Source organism: Bicyclus anynana, chromosome 21 (genome assembly GCF_947172395.1).
Source record: "Bicyclus anynana chromosome 21, ilBicAnyn1.1, whole genome shotgun sequence".
Lineage (NCBI taxonomy): Eukaryota > Metazoa > Arthropoda > Insecta > Lepidoptera > Nymphalidae > Bicyclus > Bicyclus anynana.
In genome coordinates this window covers 4002014-4022638 of record NC_069103.1, presented here as the reverse complement: position 1 = coordinate 4022638, position 20625 = coordinate 4002014, and the positions used below count along the sequence as shown (strand labels likewise).

Below are 20625 nucleotides of genomic sequence, written 5' to 3'. Positions count from 1 at the left end.
CGGGAACGGGAACCACGCAGATGAAACCGTGCGGCGTCAGCTAGTACATAATATTTCCCGTTGTAAATATGTATTTTGTTATTTATACTCATATGTTTAGATTATCTAGATATTAGGGACTTTATATAACAGTGCTGGCCTTGTGAACTTTCTCCAGTGCGATCTAGATAAAATAGGTTCAGTGAGTTTTCCCTGTATAATATATTTTAACTTAACCATACATATAGGTAATACTTACATAGGTAAGTTATTTGTAGACTTTCTTTATTAGACCTTTAGAAGTTCCTTAGTGATCACAGCTCTATTGTATTTGAATATCATATTAGATTTGTAAGAATTCCAAAAATCTATACTCTTAATACAATAAAATTAAAATAAAGACTGCTTAAGTAACTTAAGTCTTCGTGCATTCAAAAAAGCTCTGTAAAGAACTGCGTGTTCTTAAACAGTTCATCCTACAAAGTTCATATATAATTAAAGCCCTTTACAGCTGATGGCTGAAACGAATTACAAACGCGGCACCCGGATACCGTGTGTGTGACGTCACGGTGACGTCACACGTTCATTCATACAACATGGCCACTTCCGGCGCAGCGCGCGCGCTCGTCTTGAGAATCGCCTTCCGCTGTTGCGACCAGTAATAGACTCTTTCTCGGAACAACTAAATAGAAACTAGATTTGAAAATATCCTGCACTGATTGACACATATTGCGCATACATTATATTATTTGAGCTTTGAAAGAAAAAATTTACGGAATGTAGGAAGGAAAGCTCTTGCGTTCGACGGTTCGGGTAATAATAAGTAAATACGTAATACCTAATTGTGATTGTAATTCATGTAATGATGTATATACGTTTGAAAGAGAAAGTAATAAATATTAAAACGTAGGTTCTGTAAACCGGAAAAGTTATCCTAAGCTCACTAAACTTACTAACAAAGTTTATTCTATACTAATATTATAAAGCTGAATAGTTTGTTTGTTTGAACGGGCTAATCTCAGGAACTACTGGTCCGATTTGATTTTCTTTTTCAGTTTTAAATAGCCCATTTATCGAGGAAGGCTATATTTTATCCACGTATTCCTACGGGAACGGGAACCACGCGGCGTCAGCTAGTTTTACATAAAGAAATATCTGTTACCCATAGCAAAAGTTGACACCTTATTAAGTTTTTAACAGGTAGGTACATAATAGATAGTTTAACTTTCGTAATTGTTTAATGTATTCAAATTAAAAGACGCAAGCAATAAAAAAGCAATAAAAATATGTAACATGGACAAACGCAAAAATGGAACACATTAGGGGAGACTAACGAAGCCCTACTGCCCTATTTGTTAACTTTAAACTGACTCAGTAATAAAATAAAACGTAAATATGCATGAACCTGGGCCTGTAGCCAAGTGGCTCATCGATTCTTTTTCTAAAATCGCTAACGCTTCGAAAACTAGAAAAATGGGAATGACAGATTCTATCGACAACTTGATCACGTGACCTGTCGTCGATAGCAAACGTCATTCTTATACATTTTTGAATTTTCGAAGCGTTTGCGATCGTAGAAAGAGAATCGACGTGCCACTTGGCTACAGGCTGTACTCAAAGGTTGATAGCCACTGACGCCGCGTAGACGTCACGTACGATCATTGATACGTAATCGTTTCCTTCCGAACCTTCGCGCCGCTATATCCTGCCACTTTATCCAAACGCGCTGCCTTACTCACTTAGCGTTAACTTATAGCCTTCAAATGTCACTAACTAAGCCTATAAAAGTAACTACTTGATCCAGTTATCCTAAACTCATTCTTCTTTCATTCTTCATAACTGTCTAGGTAGGTATACTAATATGAGAAAGAGGTAAAATTTGTGGTGTTGTAATCTTTGGATCTGCTAAACCGATTTTGAAAAATCTATTTCTACTACTCAACCAACCTACAAATGCTGTACTAGCTATCCTATTCTTAATTACCCTTTCTTTCCTAATTCTAAACTATAAAATACGTTAATAGAGAGTAGAGTAAGGTTAGGTACCAGTATTGGATCACTTAATATCGAAAATCATGTCGATTTTCAAAATTACTTTACGTAGAAAAAAAAAGTTTTAACTATATCGATAATCCTCAAATTCAACTACATATACTTGCTTACCATATCATCTTCAGTATATTTTTTATTATTTCTGCAGCTACCTACTGCACTTTATAAATATTTAGAAGCTTTACAATATGTTATTAATTAAAATAGCAGATCAAGGTAATGGTATGTAATGGATAAATGGTTTAGTACTACAATGTTTAAACCAGGCAAAACCTGTATTGCGACTTGCTATTCAACTAGGTACCATGACGATAGCTCGATTCGTGTATGGATTACTTAGAATAGGTGGTTAAAACCTCTTCAAGCTTGTTAAGAAGTCGTGCACATTAGCTTAGTTAAATCTACGGTTAAGTTAATATGCAAGTAATGTATAATACTCATTATTTATTTAATTACGTATTAAAGATTTATTTGAGAAATATTGCATTAAAAAATACTTAGGCAGGTACTAGTACATTTAGGGTTTTTTTTTTAATTTTTACAGTTTAACATTTGGACTGATTTTGACTGTAATTTACTTATACCTCATTTCGTAAGTAGTAACTGTACCTCGGCGCATTTATGCGTAGGTTTTGAAACGCTGGTGATGCCTTAAGTCACACTTAAGTTCTCTATGAGAGTTAATTCATCTTACCTAAAAATAAACGTACCTGATTACCTACCTTTTTTGGCTGGTGGGAGGCTTCGGCCGTGGCTAGTTACCACCCTACCGGCAAAGACGTAGCGCCAAGCGATTTAGCGTTCCGGTACGATGCCGTGTAAAAGCCGAAAGGGGTGTGGATTTTCATCCTCCTCCTAACAAGTTAGCCCGCTTCCATCTTAGACTGCATCATCACTTACCATCAGGTGAGATTGTAGTCAAGGGCTAACTTGTAAATAATAAAAAAAAAACCTTACGACTGATTCGATTTGATCTGTAGGTATCATAGTGGACATATCACAAAATCCAAAATTGGCAGTTCCCACCACCGCCCCTGTGCGTCAGCTTAAAAACTTACCCCAATGGTGCTGTTGCATTAATTTTGGCCGTTTAAAAGCCGCTTTTAACCGATTTATATAACAATGAGTTTAATGGCTTCCCGTATGTCGGGCATGTCGGGCACCGGCGCGGGTATGACGGTCAGTGTTTACAGTGTAGCAGGTCACGGCGCCCCCCATATGCGTTTTTGTAACGACCGCGCCACGTGCGCAGGTGGCCGCGCACCTGCCGACTGACACTCTCGGGCCTCAGACCCGCCATAGACCTCACAACGCAACAGACAGTGGCGTAAACTTGAGCCCAGGCTCGTCATAGATCTCACAACGATGCAGACAGTGGCGTAAACTTGAGCCCAGGCTCGTCATAGATCTCACAACACTACCGACAGTGTCGCAGCTCTGAATCCCCTCTCACCATAGACCTCATAAAACTGCAGACAGTAGCGTAGCTTTGAGCCCAGACTCTTCATAGATCTCACAACACTGCAGACAGTCTCGCAGCTCTGAGTCCTCACTTACCATACACCTCATAACACTGCAGTCAGTGGCGTAGCTTTAAGCCCAGACTCTTCATAGATCTCACAACACTGCAGACAGTCTCGCACCTCTGAGTCCCCACTCATCACAGACCTCACAAAACTGCAGAGAGTGGCGTAGCTCCGAAGCCCCACTCACCATAGACCTTGCAACATTGCAGAAAGTGGCGAGCTCAGGCTTGTCATAAACCTCACAATACTGAAGAACGTGGCGTAGGTCCGAAGCCCTACTCCCCATAGATCTCACAATACTGCAGACAGGGACATAGCTCTGAGTCCTAAGACTCGTAATAAGCCTCACAACAAAGCAGGCAGTGGCTGTAGCTCTGAGAATTCAGACTCTCCATAAATGTCACAAACAAACAAACAACAAACAAAGGTGTAATTACTAAAGTTCTTTAGGGTAATGTGCTTTGACATCAAACGCTAAACAACATGCAAGCATTTTTTACATGTCAATAAGCCAAATTAACCGAATTTATCCTATCTCCTTCGTGTTAGCATATTTTATATTATATACTTACACAAAAAGTCAAAAACTTAACACAAAAGACAGGTTGTTTGCTCTGTAAATATTAGAAACGAAATGTTCAGAGGATAATGATCGTACTTTATACTAGCAAAGCAATGCCATAAAGTTTAATTGAGGAAATCTGCATTTCATTGCAGTCTATCTAAGTTGTTTATCAATTAACATCAACAGTAACAATAAAGCGAAGCTTTAATAAAGAAGATTACCCGAACCTTGCACAATTGTATAGCAAACTATTTAGTTTTCTATTCATCCTGATTCCAGGTATATCCATTGTGACCATATAGGTATGTAGGTACAACATTATACTTGGTGTAATGCAAATTAACTGCAAATTCCCACTACTGGACACATTTATTTAGAAATGTTAATGTTTCCAAGTGACAAGCCAATTGTCAATAACGTTGCGAGGTAGAAAAGACGTGTAGTAAATATTTAATTAGTTTTATAACAAACTCATAATAAAAAATCTTTCTTTTTTCAATATTATGTTTTGTAGTGTTCTTCGAATTCATGAAGACACGTTTAATGTGTATGACGTCTACAGTGCAAAGATAGATTTATTATTACTGGTGTAGGTTAAATAATAAATATCCCGTGGGAAGACATATTGTAAAATGTTTGGCAAACAAAACGACTACACTGCACTAAGTATGAAAATACGAGTAGGTATATAATATATAACACTGTATAAATTATTGAATGCGTCCACTCTATTATTTTAGGCGGTCTATGATTTATAGTCTAGACAATGTAATAGCTTAACGAACACGGAGTTCCGTCGTGCTTTTATTGAAGTACGATTGGACTTCTAGGATTTATTTCTTCTCTTCCTAGTAATTTTGTAGTTGTTAATTAACTCCATCTGATAACCGAGAGTTCTCTTGTTGTATATACCTATGTTTAGCATATTCCTAATCAACCTCATAAGCCGGATTTATATTTGTCTGACGTGTTGTGTCGTGACGCATCAGAACAGAATCGGTATTTAATCTTCATTTTGTATTAAAAATTCATTTTGTATGCGGCACATCAGAAGCTATCACGACATGTCACAACACATAAGTGTAAACGTTGCCATATAAAATGTATGATATCGATTCTGTTCTGATGTGTCACGACACGACACGTCAGACAAATATAAAACCGGCTTTACTTATACACCACTTGGTAAGTGAAAACAGTGATAATTAATATTTTAAAAAAATCGGTTGTCTGTAATGTCGGTTTACTGACGATAGTTAACGTCGTCAGTAAACCGAGTTTATGTCGTCATAAGTTACGTCATAAGAAAATACTGACTGAATGGCTGCATTTTTGAAAAGAAAATGTCCGTTTTCTAAAATACTGTTTAATAATCTTTATAGATCTGAATTTACTTCATTTCTTGTAAAAAAAAGTCGGCAACCCTAGAGTGAGGGAACGACGCATGACGTCATCTTTTTTCGAGTGTGCAGCCTTCATCGAATTATAAGACGTTGTCACGTCAAAAAATGCGGTTTTGGAGTATAAATTTATAAAAAAAACAGACACTATTATAAAGAAAGAAAATTTTATTTTTACTAAAACTGACTTATTTTAAGTCAAAACAAAAAAAAAGTGTATTATACTCGAATATTATCGTTGCTGTATTAAACAGTGAACAAATTTTTGTTAACAAAAAAGTTTTCATAGACTGCTTATTAGTAAAGCGTGAACTTGTGATCTCGATAAAAAACAACCAACAAAGTAAAACTACACAGATACAAATGTCCCCAAAGAAATTTATCGGTCGAACTTTATCGATGTTTTGTTTTTATTGTGTTAAATCCGAATTAACATCTGCCGGGACATTCTGTTTATTAATGCGAGCTAACGAAACATATTATACTTCAACCGGATATTGTTGTATCCTCATAATTTTTGTTCAATAACTCATTTCTTGCTATTCTATTCTATAGCCATTTACTATTATAAAGTTATTACGACAGGTATTTCCGTACATTGAAATATAACTGTCTCAGATTAGCTCTAGCTAATTTATTGAAACCGCGGAGAATGGCTATTTAGCCCATAACCTATACCAATTTGATATTTAAAGTTAAATAATAAATTAAATCGTCGAATAGAGTTACTTAGATTGCTATTTTAAGAAGTAAATTTTTTAAAAAAAGCTTTTATCTTATTGTGTTATCGTAACTCTACACTTAGTTATAAGTCATTCTCTGGAATTTGGTCTTCGCGCTCCGCACGTCTCGAACTGTATACTATTATATTAGGTATACAACTGAAGGTAGATACCGATTTTACCGGTTAGCGCCAGAGTATCTAAACTGGTTTTTTCTGTACTGGCTGAATGTATCACTTTTACTCTATCATATCAATAATGAAGATAATCTGACAGTGTTATAATATTACTTAGTTAAGTTTTTTGGCAAAATTGTAACAAACCTAAGTTAAAAGTTATAACATGTGGACGTAGTCGCGGATAAAAGATAGATTTTTTTTATATAAAATATGACTTGCAGTGTAAAATTCTGTTTAATTATACCTACCGACGTGCGTGCCATACGTTTTATCGATCATAAATATTGGATCTGGTATTAGTTAATTTTGTTTGGCGTCGCGTCCAGGAAAACCGATTATTTTTAAACCAAGTCGCTGTTATATAATCTAATATCACAAAGTTATAGCGAAGCTTTATTTATTTATTAAAAAAATACACAATTTTTACACAATTTTGAAACATTTACCAATTTTGTATTTGTGAGGTCGTAAGACGTAATTCTCTAGATTCTTTTTCACAATAGAAAGGCACGTTATTTGTGAGTATTTTAGGCTGTATTATATCCCAATATTCCCATGGGAATTGGAGCTACAATGTCAACGAGTATGCTATAGTATAGAGTTTTAGGCAACAAACATATTTGTTTACTCTACCTATTGATACTATTGGATGATTGTTCTATATTTTTTTTTTATTTTATATTAAAAAAAAGGTATGATACACAGCGTCCATCTACCACGTGACAAAGCGAGCGTCGACTGGACGTTAATATATTTAACACTTCCTGCCGAAACCCGCTCCAATTTTGTATTTGATTTAAAATCCATGCGCTGACGGCAATTTCCTCCGATTTTTTATGTGGATATGTCACTTTCCCACGTTAATTTTCATATTTCTTATGCAACGGCTCTTGTCAGTCGACAAATTATTTGAAGAAAATCATCGCACCTACACCTGTTTCAGAAATATCACTTGCAATAGTTTTTTTTTTTTTTATTTTGATGTATTGTTATGAGTCAGTTGTTGGCAGAGTATAGTTATGCCTACAGTACAAATAAGTGCGACTATTACTTACCTAATATCTGTCGTAGACACTGTTTTGTGAATCTAAATCTGTATCTACATAATGTCTAGAATCTAGATCATCATAACTTATTCATTTTAAGTTCTAAGCACGACTGATGAAATTTTCAAAACTGTTATATCAGTTTGAGAAGATAGATACACCTACTTAGTCATTCATTAAAAAAAGTATATTTATCATCATTTTACATACTTCCTGTAGGGGTAAACTTCCTTGGTTCATCTTCTCAGGTTCCATAACTTCTTCCACTCGCCTCAAAATCTAAAATTTGGTTCAGAAACTTTCGCCTTAGTCTTACAACATTTTCTTTCACCCTTTTTTTAATATCCTTTATTTCATCCTCTGTATGTACCTAAACCATTGCATCATTAGTGAAATAATATACTATAATTAAATTTACTTAATTTATTAAACCAATTAAACAAAAATATTGCGTTAATGAACGAAAACGAAACGTCAAAACAGCGCGCCATTCGAATGACACGGAGCTGTCAACGGGCGCTCACCTGCGGCCGCCATCGCTTCTAAATTTAAAAAATCATATTTCAACTTCCGCTCCCGAATTGGAATTGGCGCGGCGAGCTCGAACCATATTCTAATATAGTTTATATTGAAAACAAATAATACGTAACTCAATTATATTAGCTGCTATTTTATAATACTTAATTACATAAAGTAACCTAATTATAAATTTAAACAAGGCCGTCCAAATCAGTAAATAAGGAAGGTATATACAATACATTAATAACATAATTTAGGTAATTCATGTGTAGGTATGGGTACTAGATAGGTACATTCATAATAATCTAAATATATAAAAGCGAAAGTCATCTTCTTCACTCTTTCATCACGAAATCTCGAAAACAGCTTGAAAGATGAAATTCAGCAGAGAGATACTTTGTAATTAGTAGACGTTAAGAACGGATTTTGCGACAGGGTCGGATTAAAGAGGTCTAAGGGGGGATGAAATCGCAGGCGCCTAGTTAAATACATAAGTATATCTTAATCACTAGTTTTCTACTGCAATGGCACGTAAGTAAGTACTCGTAAGTATCTAATGACTGATATAATATCAGCATCATCATTTGTACCTGACAAATTCCATTCACTCGCGTACTCACCACTGTATCAGAAATAACGGCACAGTGTTCTAGAGTTATTTTCAGATTCACGTTGGGTCATTTCACAGGTAATTTTTGTTCAAGGGCTTGTAGTCTATAAGTATGTAGATAAATATTACGAGGTTTGTTACTATATCGACTTGTAGATATACCTAATATTAAGGTAGGTAGTCTATGTTTTCTATGGTACGGTGTTGCCTTTTATAATAAAATATGATACACACCGCCGCCGTCATTACGGCACCATATGGCCGTCAGCGCGTGCGCATCTAAAAAAAGAATGTCACAAGAACATTTTCGCGCAGCTCAAATTTCGTAAAGAACAAAAAACGTGGAAAAAAAGGTTTTAATGAGTCGCCGTGCAGCTGCCGAAGCCTCTTAAGTTTCTTTTGCATATGTTTCATGCATTAAGGTCTTTTAAGTTTGGATACTGTGCATTAAGACCTCTGTGACTTCGCATCAGAATAGTGATAGATAATAGAATAGAACTGTGTCGTCGTAAGAACTTGGGAAACTCATTCAAGAAATGGGTTAAAAGGCCTGTATAGGTATCCAGTCCAGTAACAGGTAAGCAGTTAGAGTTTTAACTGAATGGTTTTGGCAGTTAGCAGGTTACAAGGGACCCTGAACTGTCCAAGTATAGAGCGATTTTTTTAATGTTTACTTCGGCAAAATCTGAGTCGGTCACTTAGCTTCGCGACTAGCCTTCGGAAAACCGTTTAATAATTTAATTTAATAAAAATATTTTATCGATAATTCTTATCAAAATCCATTCAGAAATTTATTTGATTGATATTTTCCGATGTTTTAGGGATTATTGCACATATAAATAAAGCATTTATTTATCTAACTACAAGATATTTATTGTTGGTCACCCTAGGCCCGCAAATCCGCCACTGGAGTACAGACAAGATCGGCAGATCGCTAGGTGCCAACGTTCCGCGCCAATGGTCCGCTCGCGCACGACCTTTCGACCCAGCGCGAGGCGTGGCCACTGGTCCCGCCTCCCTCCCCCCGCGCACGCCTCTCGCACCGAATTTGTCTCGCACATCTATCTTGTTCGCTTCCAATCATTTGTATCGGGGAATCAATAAGCTTCATACGACCTTGGCTCCGATTTAAACACGCTTACGGAGGCGGCGGAAAATTCTTGTTTACTTACTCCTGCTATAAGCGGAGATTTCGATGGAAAATTCGTTTTTCTTTTTCTATATATTCCTACATAGCTTTATTTAAGCATAATACACGTGGACCTATAGATTACCTCCGAAGTAATACCTTCTACGAAGTAAGATAACTTAAACTAACATAATATGTATATCAATGTCTATAGGTAGGTAGGTACATATACTTACTTACATAATGATATATTATGTAAGTAAGTATAAGCTTCGACAATTTATCGCTCAACTAGTTTCAAATCCATACGGAGCCCTTAGTCATGATCCAAACTAACAGATTGGATCGTGCCGCGTTGCAAGAACCAGCTCATGACTAAGGGCCCCGTATGGGTTCGAAACTAGTCGGGCATACTCCGACCTAATATCGCGTGAGTTTTAGCCGTGTTTCGTAATCAATTAATATGAATATCTAACACTCACGATAGTTTAAATTCTGAAATGTAGGTACGTACCTAATTATGTCTACGATGTATAAAAAATATTAGTTTTATGATCGATGGATTTTTTCACAAATGAACAATGACCTCTCTTTTCTTTTATAATAGGTAGGAATGTCAAAGTTGAGCTATATAAAGGCTCTAGGCACTTTACCTTTTTTTTAAATATTCCTGATTGAAAAGTGAAAACTATACCCACTACAACAATTTTCTAACCGAAATTTTAACTTAAGTAGGGCTACTTAATGACAACGGAATAAACTCAAAATCTCGAGCTATAACCACGAACAGCGTGTCTACAAGTAGAATGTGCCAAGGGGTCATTCCCTCGGGAGCTTTTTACTTAATTCCGGCGTTTTGTACAATTTATAGCGACAGCGGTGACGACTGAAGGGAATCGTAATGAGCCCCACAATGACTTCATTAAAATACTTCTATTTGTCCGTACGACACCGAGCGGTGATTTGTTTTCGCGCCTTTGTTCTTTTCACGGCCATTATTCTTGTTGTGACATTTTAAAAAAATAATTGCTTGATTCTTCGTTTTGGTTGGATTTTTAGATGGTTTTTTAAACTTAAACTTATACCGAGGTGACTTACGCCAGTCACACACTACCATAGTTAACGTTTGTTGTTATTCTTAAGCGTTCTGCAAGACAGTGCCTTGATGCCCTAAGCAATCTTCTCCCTGTGTGCCCTATCTTTAATATGCTAATAATATTATAATCCTACTAATATTATAAACGCGAAAGTTTGTATAGATGTTTGGATGGATGTTTGTTACTCTTTACCGCCGCTACTACTGAATCGATGTGGCTAAAATTTTAAATGGAAATGGATTTTACTCTGGATTAACACATAGGCTACTTTTTATCCCAAAAAATTCCATGGTTTCCCGAGATTTGCGAAAACTGATGATTTTGATGATATGAATGTTTGTTACTCTTTCACGCCTCGACTACTGAACCAAATTAGCTGCAATTCGGTATTGAAATATATTATAGCATGTATTAACGCGTATTCTATTTTTTATCCCGGAAAAATCTATGGGTTGTTTTTTTTCTTGGTCGTCTTTAACGCCCTCTGCGACGGGATGCCCTAAACAATTGCTTGACGGTAAGCAACATCGTGAGTAACTGGCGTTAGACCACTGTATTGTTTCTACGTATTGACTACCTAAATTGAACACAGAACTACTACCTACTAAGTATGTAGAATAAAGAAAAAAAAGAGTAGGTTCTCCCTACATCCATAATACATTAATGTGCTACTATTATAAAGTAGATTAGGTTCCGTACATTATAATTTGGCGTGAATATTGCTCCAGTGCTTTTTGCTACAGCACATCAAAATCAACTGACATTAGAGGTCGGCTCAATTTCGTGCTCATTGTGCGTGCTATACCCACCTACCATTTTTTTCTCGTTACTGTGAACCGTACGATTATTCTCGTCTCAACGTATTATAACACTAACGGCGTTTGTCATAAGACTTATATTCGTCTACGTCATGATCATTTGTACCTCGTCGCCGGTCACCGGTCAGCGGTCATGCATCTCTACGCGTACTTTTATTTACTGATAATGCTTTGTTAAATATATTCAGTGATATATATTTAAAATCAAAGCCTAGGTATTTATGGACTTCTGTGGGTTATTGACCTCCTTTTTTAACGAATAGCCCATGTTTACTTGATTCTAGAATAATTTACTTATGCAGCAAAATAAACCTACCTAGTACCTAGTAACTTTTAAACAGTTGCCGAATTTTATTGAAATTGCACCAGATTGCTCCACTAATTGCTCTAGATCAAGATCGATGCATTTGATTGATGTTTCCGTAAAATAGGTGGCCCAAAAAGTTCCCGTGTAAAGTTAAATGACTTAACTACTGGTACTTCTATTTCACTAAGTAATATATAAATATTCTATTAGGTAAATATTTTTTGTTTTGCTCGGTTTTTTGCCGAGAAGGAAAGGAATGAAATTCGATATAATAATGTACTTTTTTTTAGATTTATTATCTTATCAAAGGGTCAGAAACACTTTAATAGAGGACAATAAATAATTGTTGTTCTGTATAATGGTATAGTTGTAGGTACTATAGCCCGATTCGATGTGTAAGTACTTTTTACCAGCAAACAAATCAAAAATGATGCTATAAATCGCCAGCAATTTTACATCTACAAATAATTATTTTTAACTTGTTCTTAAATTAATGAAAATAAATTCGATTAATAAGCTTAAAACAATTGGATATAAGTAATTACTTGATATATTTTGAATAACATTTTATAATCAAACAATACTCGTAATTTAAAATAAATATTTTGTGAAATGAAATGCGTTCTACCTTCATTTCTAATTTGTTTGTTGGTAAACAGTGCTGTAAACGAAACCGTGAATATGACCTCTGCCTCCGATTCCGGAGGGTGTGGGTTCGAATCCGGTCCGGGGCATGCACCTCCAACTTTTCAGTTATGTGCATTTTAAGAAATTAACTATCACGTATCTCAAACGGTGAAGGAAAACATCGTGAGGAAACCTTCATACCAGAGGATTTTCTTAATTCTCTGCGTGTGTTAAGTCTGCCGATCCGCATTGGGCCAGCGTGGTGGACTATTGGCATAACCCCTCTCAGTCTGAGAGGAGACTCGAGGTCAGCAGTGAGCCGAATATGGGTTGATAATGATGATGATGATGATGATGAAAGTGAAGAAGTGCACATTGAGTAGAGCTGTATTTACTCTGGCTGTAGTACCTATGGTTAGGTTTATTAGAGATAGTAAGTTAAAAGACATACACTCATTTTTTTGAAGTCGGGTTAAAAATTGGTGAAAATTTGAGATTGAAACAATGGCGATGTAGCAACGCACATGCTAGCGGGGTGCGGGTGTGCGGCGCGGGGGGCGGGGGGCGCGGGTCCGCACGCGCAGAACAAAGGGCGCGCCGTGAACCGCGACCGTCGCGGCTCGGTGCGCGCGCCGCGTGTCTGCGCGCGCCTCATGCTGCCCGCGGTCTGATTTTTTAAGACCTTTGTTTACTTTTTCAAACATTTTCACTATTTTAATTAACTAATGCTTACTATTAGTCAATACCTAGAGGTACCTACCTAAATCTATATACATATAAAACAGCGAAAGGTCGCCCATAGCGAAATTAATTACAAAGTTGAAATTTATTTTAATTTTAAAATGTTCAAATATTCTTAATTAAAAATTTAATTTTTATTTAAGAATATTTGGAAATGACCTAGGAATAATGGTCATATCTTATAAATATGACCATTATTCCTAGTCCCCTCCAACTAGTCGGAAAATACTGTATTAGGACCACGCCTATTACAAGGACTATTGTCATACCCACGTACGACAATAGTCTTGCGGGCGGGGTCAAACCTTGGGGGGTGATGAGTCCGGCCCCTGTACTGTTTCAGCTATTGAGGCTTAAGTCACTATCATTTATATCCGTATGTGATAATGACAGATACAAAGTCAAACATTATCACACTAAGCTTATGCTTAGGTATGTAGCTTTCCAATGCGTTTTGCCCGCCAAAACGCATTGGTGCTACATAAGCTACAATCTCTTTTCTTATAAAGACGACTGACAGTGGGACATTAAAAAAGGCTGACAATAACAAACGTTGTCTTTGTTCACAGGGGGTTACACAACGGGCGGTCCCCGCGAGACCAACACATACTACACAGAAGCGAGCGGCGGGGCGGCGGCGCCCGCGCACGCGCCCGCTCCCGCCTCCGCGTCGCCTTTGGACGAGTACTACCAGCCCGAGTACCCGCCCGCGCCCGCGCAGCCCTACCTCGACGAGTACTACCACGCGCACGCGCACGCGCACGCGCAGCCGCTGCTGCACGAGCACAAGTACCAGCCGCACGCCTACACCAAGCCTTATCCGAGATGTAAGTTCATACTACTAGCCCGTATATCCCAAGCGTTAGCTCTCCCTTGAAGTGTACTGCTACACGCACACTGCTCGAGTAAAATACTAGCCGCACGCCTACACCAAGCCTTATCCAAGATGTAATGCTACTAGCCCGAGTACTCCAAGCGCTAGCGCAGCCCTACCTCAGAGTGAACTGCTACACGCACAGCCGATGCACGAGCACAAGTACCAGCCGCATGCCTACACCAAGCCTTATCCGAGATGTAAGTACATACAACCCGAATAAACCAAGCCTTATACGAGAAGTAAATACCTAATGCCCGAGTAGCCTCATCTTATAAAATGTACCCAATGGGCATAACATGGCAATAGAAGGTACTTCCCCGGGTGAGCGCTGGCAAAATGCATCTACTAATGAAGATGTGCGATCGCGCGTTACAAGCAAAATTCCAGAGAACGAGTGACAATGCGACAAGGTTCTACGAACTATTTAGGGCCACTTCTGCCTCCTTTACTTGTTTGCACGAATAAGCATTTAATGAAACAAAACAAGGACGTACGTAACGTATTTACGTGTATTTGGTTTCCAAAGGGGTCTATCGAGTCAATAAATATTTTTAGAAGTTAGATAAATGTATGATGAGGATTGGAATGCGAAAATATGAGCATTTTTCTTGACATAAAAACTGACATTCTGAGAGTTGAAAGTCATCGAACGACAAAATTATCGGTACATTGAAATCGCTGAACGCGAAACAAGTTTTGCGATGTGTATCAGTTTTTCCGAGCGCGCGAGCCTCGCGAAGGCTCATCTACAATTTTCACACTTTAATAAGCAATAATAGCAAAAACTCAGTGTACACTGCCTTCAACATGAATAAATACATAATTTGCTATGTAACAGATGCCTTTGTTTTACTTTAATCTCAATGAAATCTTTTTTCTTATAAACCTTGGGCAGTTAGTTTTTTTTTTGCATGTAATTAACTGTAACATACCAGTGCATAACCATTTGTAGTTGCATCGCTCCATGTTGACTCAGAAAAATGTTATATGAAAATGTATTATGTCTTTGTCTGTATATTGGTCAGGATTACCAATCAGAGTGTTAGAGGTCTTACAGATAAACGTGTTTTAAAGCACATTTATATTGAGTTAGATGTTACTTTTGACTGTTACGAGTAATTTAGTGTGTAATGCCGCTGCCACACACTGCACAGGTGGCGTCAGAAGTAACAAGGAAAGTGAGCAGGAAAGTTGTGTTGCCACTTAACTCGTCCTGCCGCGAATATTCGTGGAAATATTTCGGAAATATTCGCGCGAGTAGACCAGTGTGTTGCCAGGCTTGTTAATAAATGAGAGAAAATTTATGAATGAAAACTTTTTATTGCAGCGACGGGCGGGCGGTACGCGGGCGGCGAGGTGTACGGCGAGGCGTACGCGGCGGAGTACGGCGGCTGCGCTGACTGGAGCGAGTGGCCAGCCGACCAGCACGCGTTACTGCCGCAGGACAAGCTGCCCTACCCCGCCTCCGGGCCCTGCTTCACTGGTACGATGTCTGCGCCGACTTGTGTCTGACTACCCTCACAGCGGGCGTACGCGGCGGAGTACGGCGGCTGCGCTGACTGGAGCGAGTGGCCGGCCGACCAGCACGCGTTACTGCCGCAGGACAAGCTGCCCTACCCCGCCTCCGGGCCCTGCTTCACTGGTACGATGTCTGCGCCGACTTGTGTCTGACTACCCTCACAGCGGGCGTACGCGGCGGAGTACGGCGGCTGCGCTGACTGGAGCGAGTGGCCGGCCGACCAGCACGCGTTACTGCCGCAGGACAAGCTGCCCTACCCCGCCTCCGGGCCCTGCTTCACTGGTACGATGTCTGCGCCGACTTGTGTCTGACTACCCTCACAGCGGGCGTACGCGGCGGAGTACGGCGGCTGCGCTGACTGGAGCGAGTGGCCGGCCGACCAGCACGCGTTACTGCCGCAGGACAAGCTGCCCTACCCCGCCTCCGGGCCCTGCTTCACTGGTACGATGTCTGCGCCGACTTGTGTCAGACTACCCTCACAGCGGGCGTACGCGGCGGAGTACGGCGGCTGCGCTGACTTAAGTGCGTCTATGCTTAGCTAAGCAACGGTTTTTTAAATCACAGTTTCTCAAAGTGGTTTCTCAAGTTCGCCATATGACGGTTAAGGGTACATGATAACATTTACGTAATGGTAGCTGAATAACTATAAAACTCTTTAAGCATGGGAGTTGTTAGAAACCCTGCTCTGACCAATATTTTTAAATGATATACAACCTCTACACCCACACAACAACTACTACACCCAATGTGTCTTTCTAAAATAGAATAAAAATACCACAATCCTTTTAACCCTAAAATATAAGAAGCTGCAGTAGTAAGAATGTCTCGTACATCGTAAAGCGAGTGTGTATCATCTGCGCAGGCTCAGGCCCCATCCAGCTGTGGCAGTTCCTGCTGGAGCTGTTGACGGACAAGAGCTGCCAGGGGTTCATCTCGTGGACCGGCGACGGCTGGGAGTTCAAACTCACCGACCCTGATGAGGTAAGCCACTTATTGCAACCCTATTTTTATTTGTTTTATTGTTTTTATATATAGTTTTTTTTCAAAATCAATGCCGCGTGAACCATAGATTTGACAAAGATTATAAAATACTTACAGATGGCTACGAAGAAAATTATGTATACTTTAGCCCCCATTCTTAATCCCATTAAATGGTCACCCATAGTCTGATAGCCCACATGCCTGCTGCGCTAACGCCTTGACATACGATAAAACTGATCGTGTGTTGGTCACGATCGGCATGACATAATGAATTTGTTATTTTACACGTTTATTCAGTTAATAACTACAGTTCTGAGTCTTGTTTGTGTACAAATCGCGACTAGTGTCTAAAGTTCTACTTTGTGTCCAGGTCGCCCGACGCTGGGGCATCCGCAAGAACAAGCCCAAAATGAACTACGAGAAGCTCTCCCGCGGCCTGCGCTACTACTACGACAAGAACATCATCCACAAGACGGCCGGCAAGCGCTACGTCTATCGCTTCGTCTGCGACCTGCAGAGCTTGCTTGGGTAAGCTAGAAATTACTTATCATGACGATGTTCTCCATGACGTGCCGTCAAAGGCGACACTTTGGTTTCATCATGTGGAGTGTGCCCGCGTGTGACCGGCATAGCCGAACTTTGTTAGAAAAGTCCGCTTGCACGACGCAGTATAGCTTATGTCTACTACTATATACTAAAGCCATATTCAAGAAGTACTGTTTACCAACAAACAAATTAAAAATGAGGGTATAAATTGCTATATAGTTTATATATTATGAATAACATTTTATTAAGAACAATATATAATTTAGAATAAAAAAGTTATGAAATGACATGCATTTTCTACCCTCATTTCTAATTTGTTTGTTAGTAAACAGTACTCCTCGTGTATGGCTTTAGTATAGTGGATAGATTAAGGACGTCTTAGGGCGGATCAAGTCGTGGGCATCCTCTAGTTTCATATAAAAAGTTGAGCCGGTTGAGGTCGGACTCATCACCGAGGGGTGGTGGTTCGATCCCCGCCCCGTTGGTCTATTGTCGTACCCACTCCTAATACAGTCTTTCCCGACTAGTTAGAGGGGAATGGGAAATTGGTCATATTTAAAAATATGGCAAATATTATTAAAAAAAGAAAAAAAAAGAACCATATACCATGTACAAAGTACCTAACAATTTTTACTACGCTCTGAGTGATAATAATAATTAATGAACGCTTCTAATTCCAGGATATCACCCGAGCAACTGCACGCCATGTACGAGCCCAAAATGGAGAAAAAAGACGACGACTGATCCAGACTCCGCATCACAACATGTCAAACACATTTAATTAGTGAATTAGTAAATGAAAAAAACGGACTTCCGATATACCCTCTCACCTTCTACAATAGACATAAGCATCAAGCCATAAATGTGTACATATTTACGTCACAAAAAGTACCATATAACTTTTTTTTTTAATTTTCCAGTCAAACGTACTTTTCTCATTAAAAAATTACACACTCGAAGCCAGGTAAATAGCTGAATTAACCACGATTCGTTTTCATCTTTCGTCAGATTTTTCAATATATTTTCGCGGAAAATGGCTAAATAAATTATTGGTACTTCATTGTTCAGTGTTTTCTCAAAGAGCATCTGCGTCAATTAAATACTCTATGATGAATGATGACTTAAGATGAAGCTACCTATGTAAACTATCACACGCCATACTATGTACACAGATGCTGTTACTTTTATACCTTACTTTATGTATCTTCATAATGTACCTAACGTAGATTTTCATATTATAAAAATGTCAGATTTGATCTCATGCACATCCACCAGTGGAATTTATTTACTTATTAATGAGGTTTATGACTACATGGTTCTATTAAACACCAATATACCTACACGATCGTACTCTTATGTACCAGATTAACCAACGGTGCCTTATCACAGACTGTTGTTAATTTTTTTTATAAAAAATAGATTAAAACATCAACACTAATTTAAAATAAGAACAAGCTCAAACTCAAATAAATTCAACTGAAAATGATAATTATACTTCTATTTTTTGAATTCCAATGACATTTTTTTTTTAATTCAATTCAAAACAAATACCATGTTAATTTGGTGATGACGCTTGTTTTTATTTTACGTTAATGTCAATCGATGCAATCGTAAAAGCAATACTAATGTTGCTTTTAGCACTGGTATTGGCTGGCTATGAAGGCTAAGTCGTAACTTTTTAAACCTTTATCACTAAGTTTTAATATGCCTATAGGTATTCGTTTTACGTATATTTGGAAGTTATTCCAAACACCCGTTTACTTTTTATATGAATACCTACATCCTCCAAATATGCGTAAAATGAATAAATGCCTTCCATTTATATTTCATTCACTTTACTACGTCCTTGATTACTTCTGAAGTAAGTACTGAGAAATCATTATTATATACAATAAATAGATTGAAATAGTAAAAATTCTGCTATCAATTTAATAATACTGTAAATATAAAGTTAATTTTGTTACTTTAAAAATATAATTAGGTATTATATTATAATAGGTATTAAGTGTTGTATGTTTGATCCGCAAATTGTTGCAATATGCGGTTAAATTAATACATAGTTAGAATGATGACGGACAAGAAAAATCTATTTAATTCAATAAAGCCCAAAGATTATTGAAATCTATATACGTGCCCACCAATTGGTAAAAAATTAACTGTGAAATCACCAAAGGGACTTCACTTTTATATTGTTAAACTTAGAGAAGTTTTATTTGTAGAATGGATTCAAAATATCTGACATATCAGCGGCTACTTTGAATGCATCCTTCATCCTTCGAATTAAAAATAAAAATAAAGATTTTTTAAATTCTGGAGAATATAGCAACACCGGGTGACGTCAACTTGTCGATGATCTCGTGGTAAGGGATTGTATGTCTTACTAGTTATGAAATTAATTAGTTGTATTATTTTCAATTTTTATAGCTCCTAGCATACACCGAAGATATTTCGATAAGTTTTATTTTGTAAAGTATTACTCCTCCATCAATATTATACTCTTATTTTCGTTAATCAATTTAATTGAGCGATTTATAAACCCAACTTTTGTTTAGAGAGACTTTTAACTGGTTGCAGTACTCCATATTTGAAATTCTAATGAAATGGAAATGATGAAAAGAATTAGCTATTATTTATTGCTAACAACCCCCTTGATGAGTGAGTGATATATTACCTATTTTATCATAGGTAGGTACAGTTTATGAAACAATATTTTCAGTTGTAAATTATATATAATATAATATAAAGTGCTGCTCTAGTTAAATTCAGTTTTATTGTAGTCCAGTCCCTATACTAAATGATTTTGATATTATAAAATAAGTATCCTTCTTTCAATGATGTCTTCCCCGTGCTAACATGAAAAGTGAAGATAGGAAATAAATAATAATGTATAGAGATTAATTAAAACTCTGGATAATAATGTTATTAAAATGATATTTGTATTATCCGCCAAATTGATGTATGTACCTATCAGTGTTGTATGTATTGATGGAAGATATAAATTTAAATATATATATTTACGAAATTACTTGTTGTTTATTTTTCTTTTATAATGCCATTTCATTATCTATACATTTTAAGATAAGTAGATATTTTCACCATTTCTTAGAAATGTGCTTTTTTTGCAAATGAAAAAATTAAATTTTATCGAAAATATTATAGTTGCATTGCTAATTAAAATTGGTAGGTACTGTGATTTTTTAAAACGCACCCGCTCGATCGTTCACAGAACAAAACGCATTCAGAATGACAAATTAATATATAGTTAGTATAGTCACCACTAAAATAGAGAGAAATAAATAAATAATACAAAGATATTATTTCAAATAGGCGTGTACAAGTACTACCTACTTACATTGAAACGTCAAGTTTGTAGTAACTCTACCTG

The 20625-nt window shown here is 37.5% G+C and overlaps 1 protein-coding gene across 2 annotated transcripts in view; it reads left to right on the top strand.

Moving 5' to 3' along the window:
- The window catches only part of LOC112044315 (ETS-like protein pointed), a 210684-nt gene extending 190419 nt beyond the window's left edge, over positions 1–20265 (top strand). Inside the window, exons 6-10 of one of the 2 annotated variants that reach the window (XM_024080129.2) lie at positions 13887–14144; positions 15522–15677; positions 16576–16694; positions 17065–17222; positions 17921–20265. In XM_024080129.2, the coding sequence (XP_023935897.1) occupies positions 13887–14144; positions 15522–15677; positions 16576–16694; positions 17065–17222; positions 17921–17984 (755 nt within the window). In that variant the 3' untranslated portion in view covers positions 17985–20265. Of the gene's footprint in view, positions 1–13886; positions 14145–15521; positions 16155–16575; positions 16695–17064; positions 17223–17920 lie in introns of those variants that run through there. The other variant, XR_008251953.1, reaches the window with a different exon arrangement.
- Positions 20266–20625: the final 360 nt, after the last annotated feature.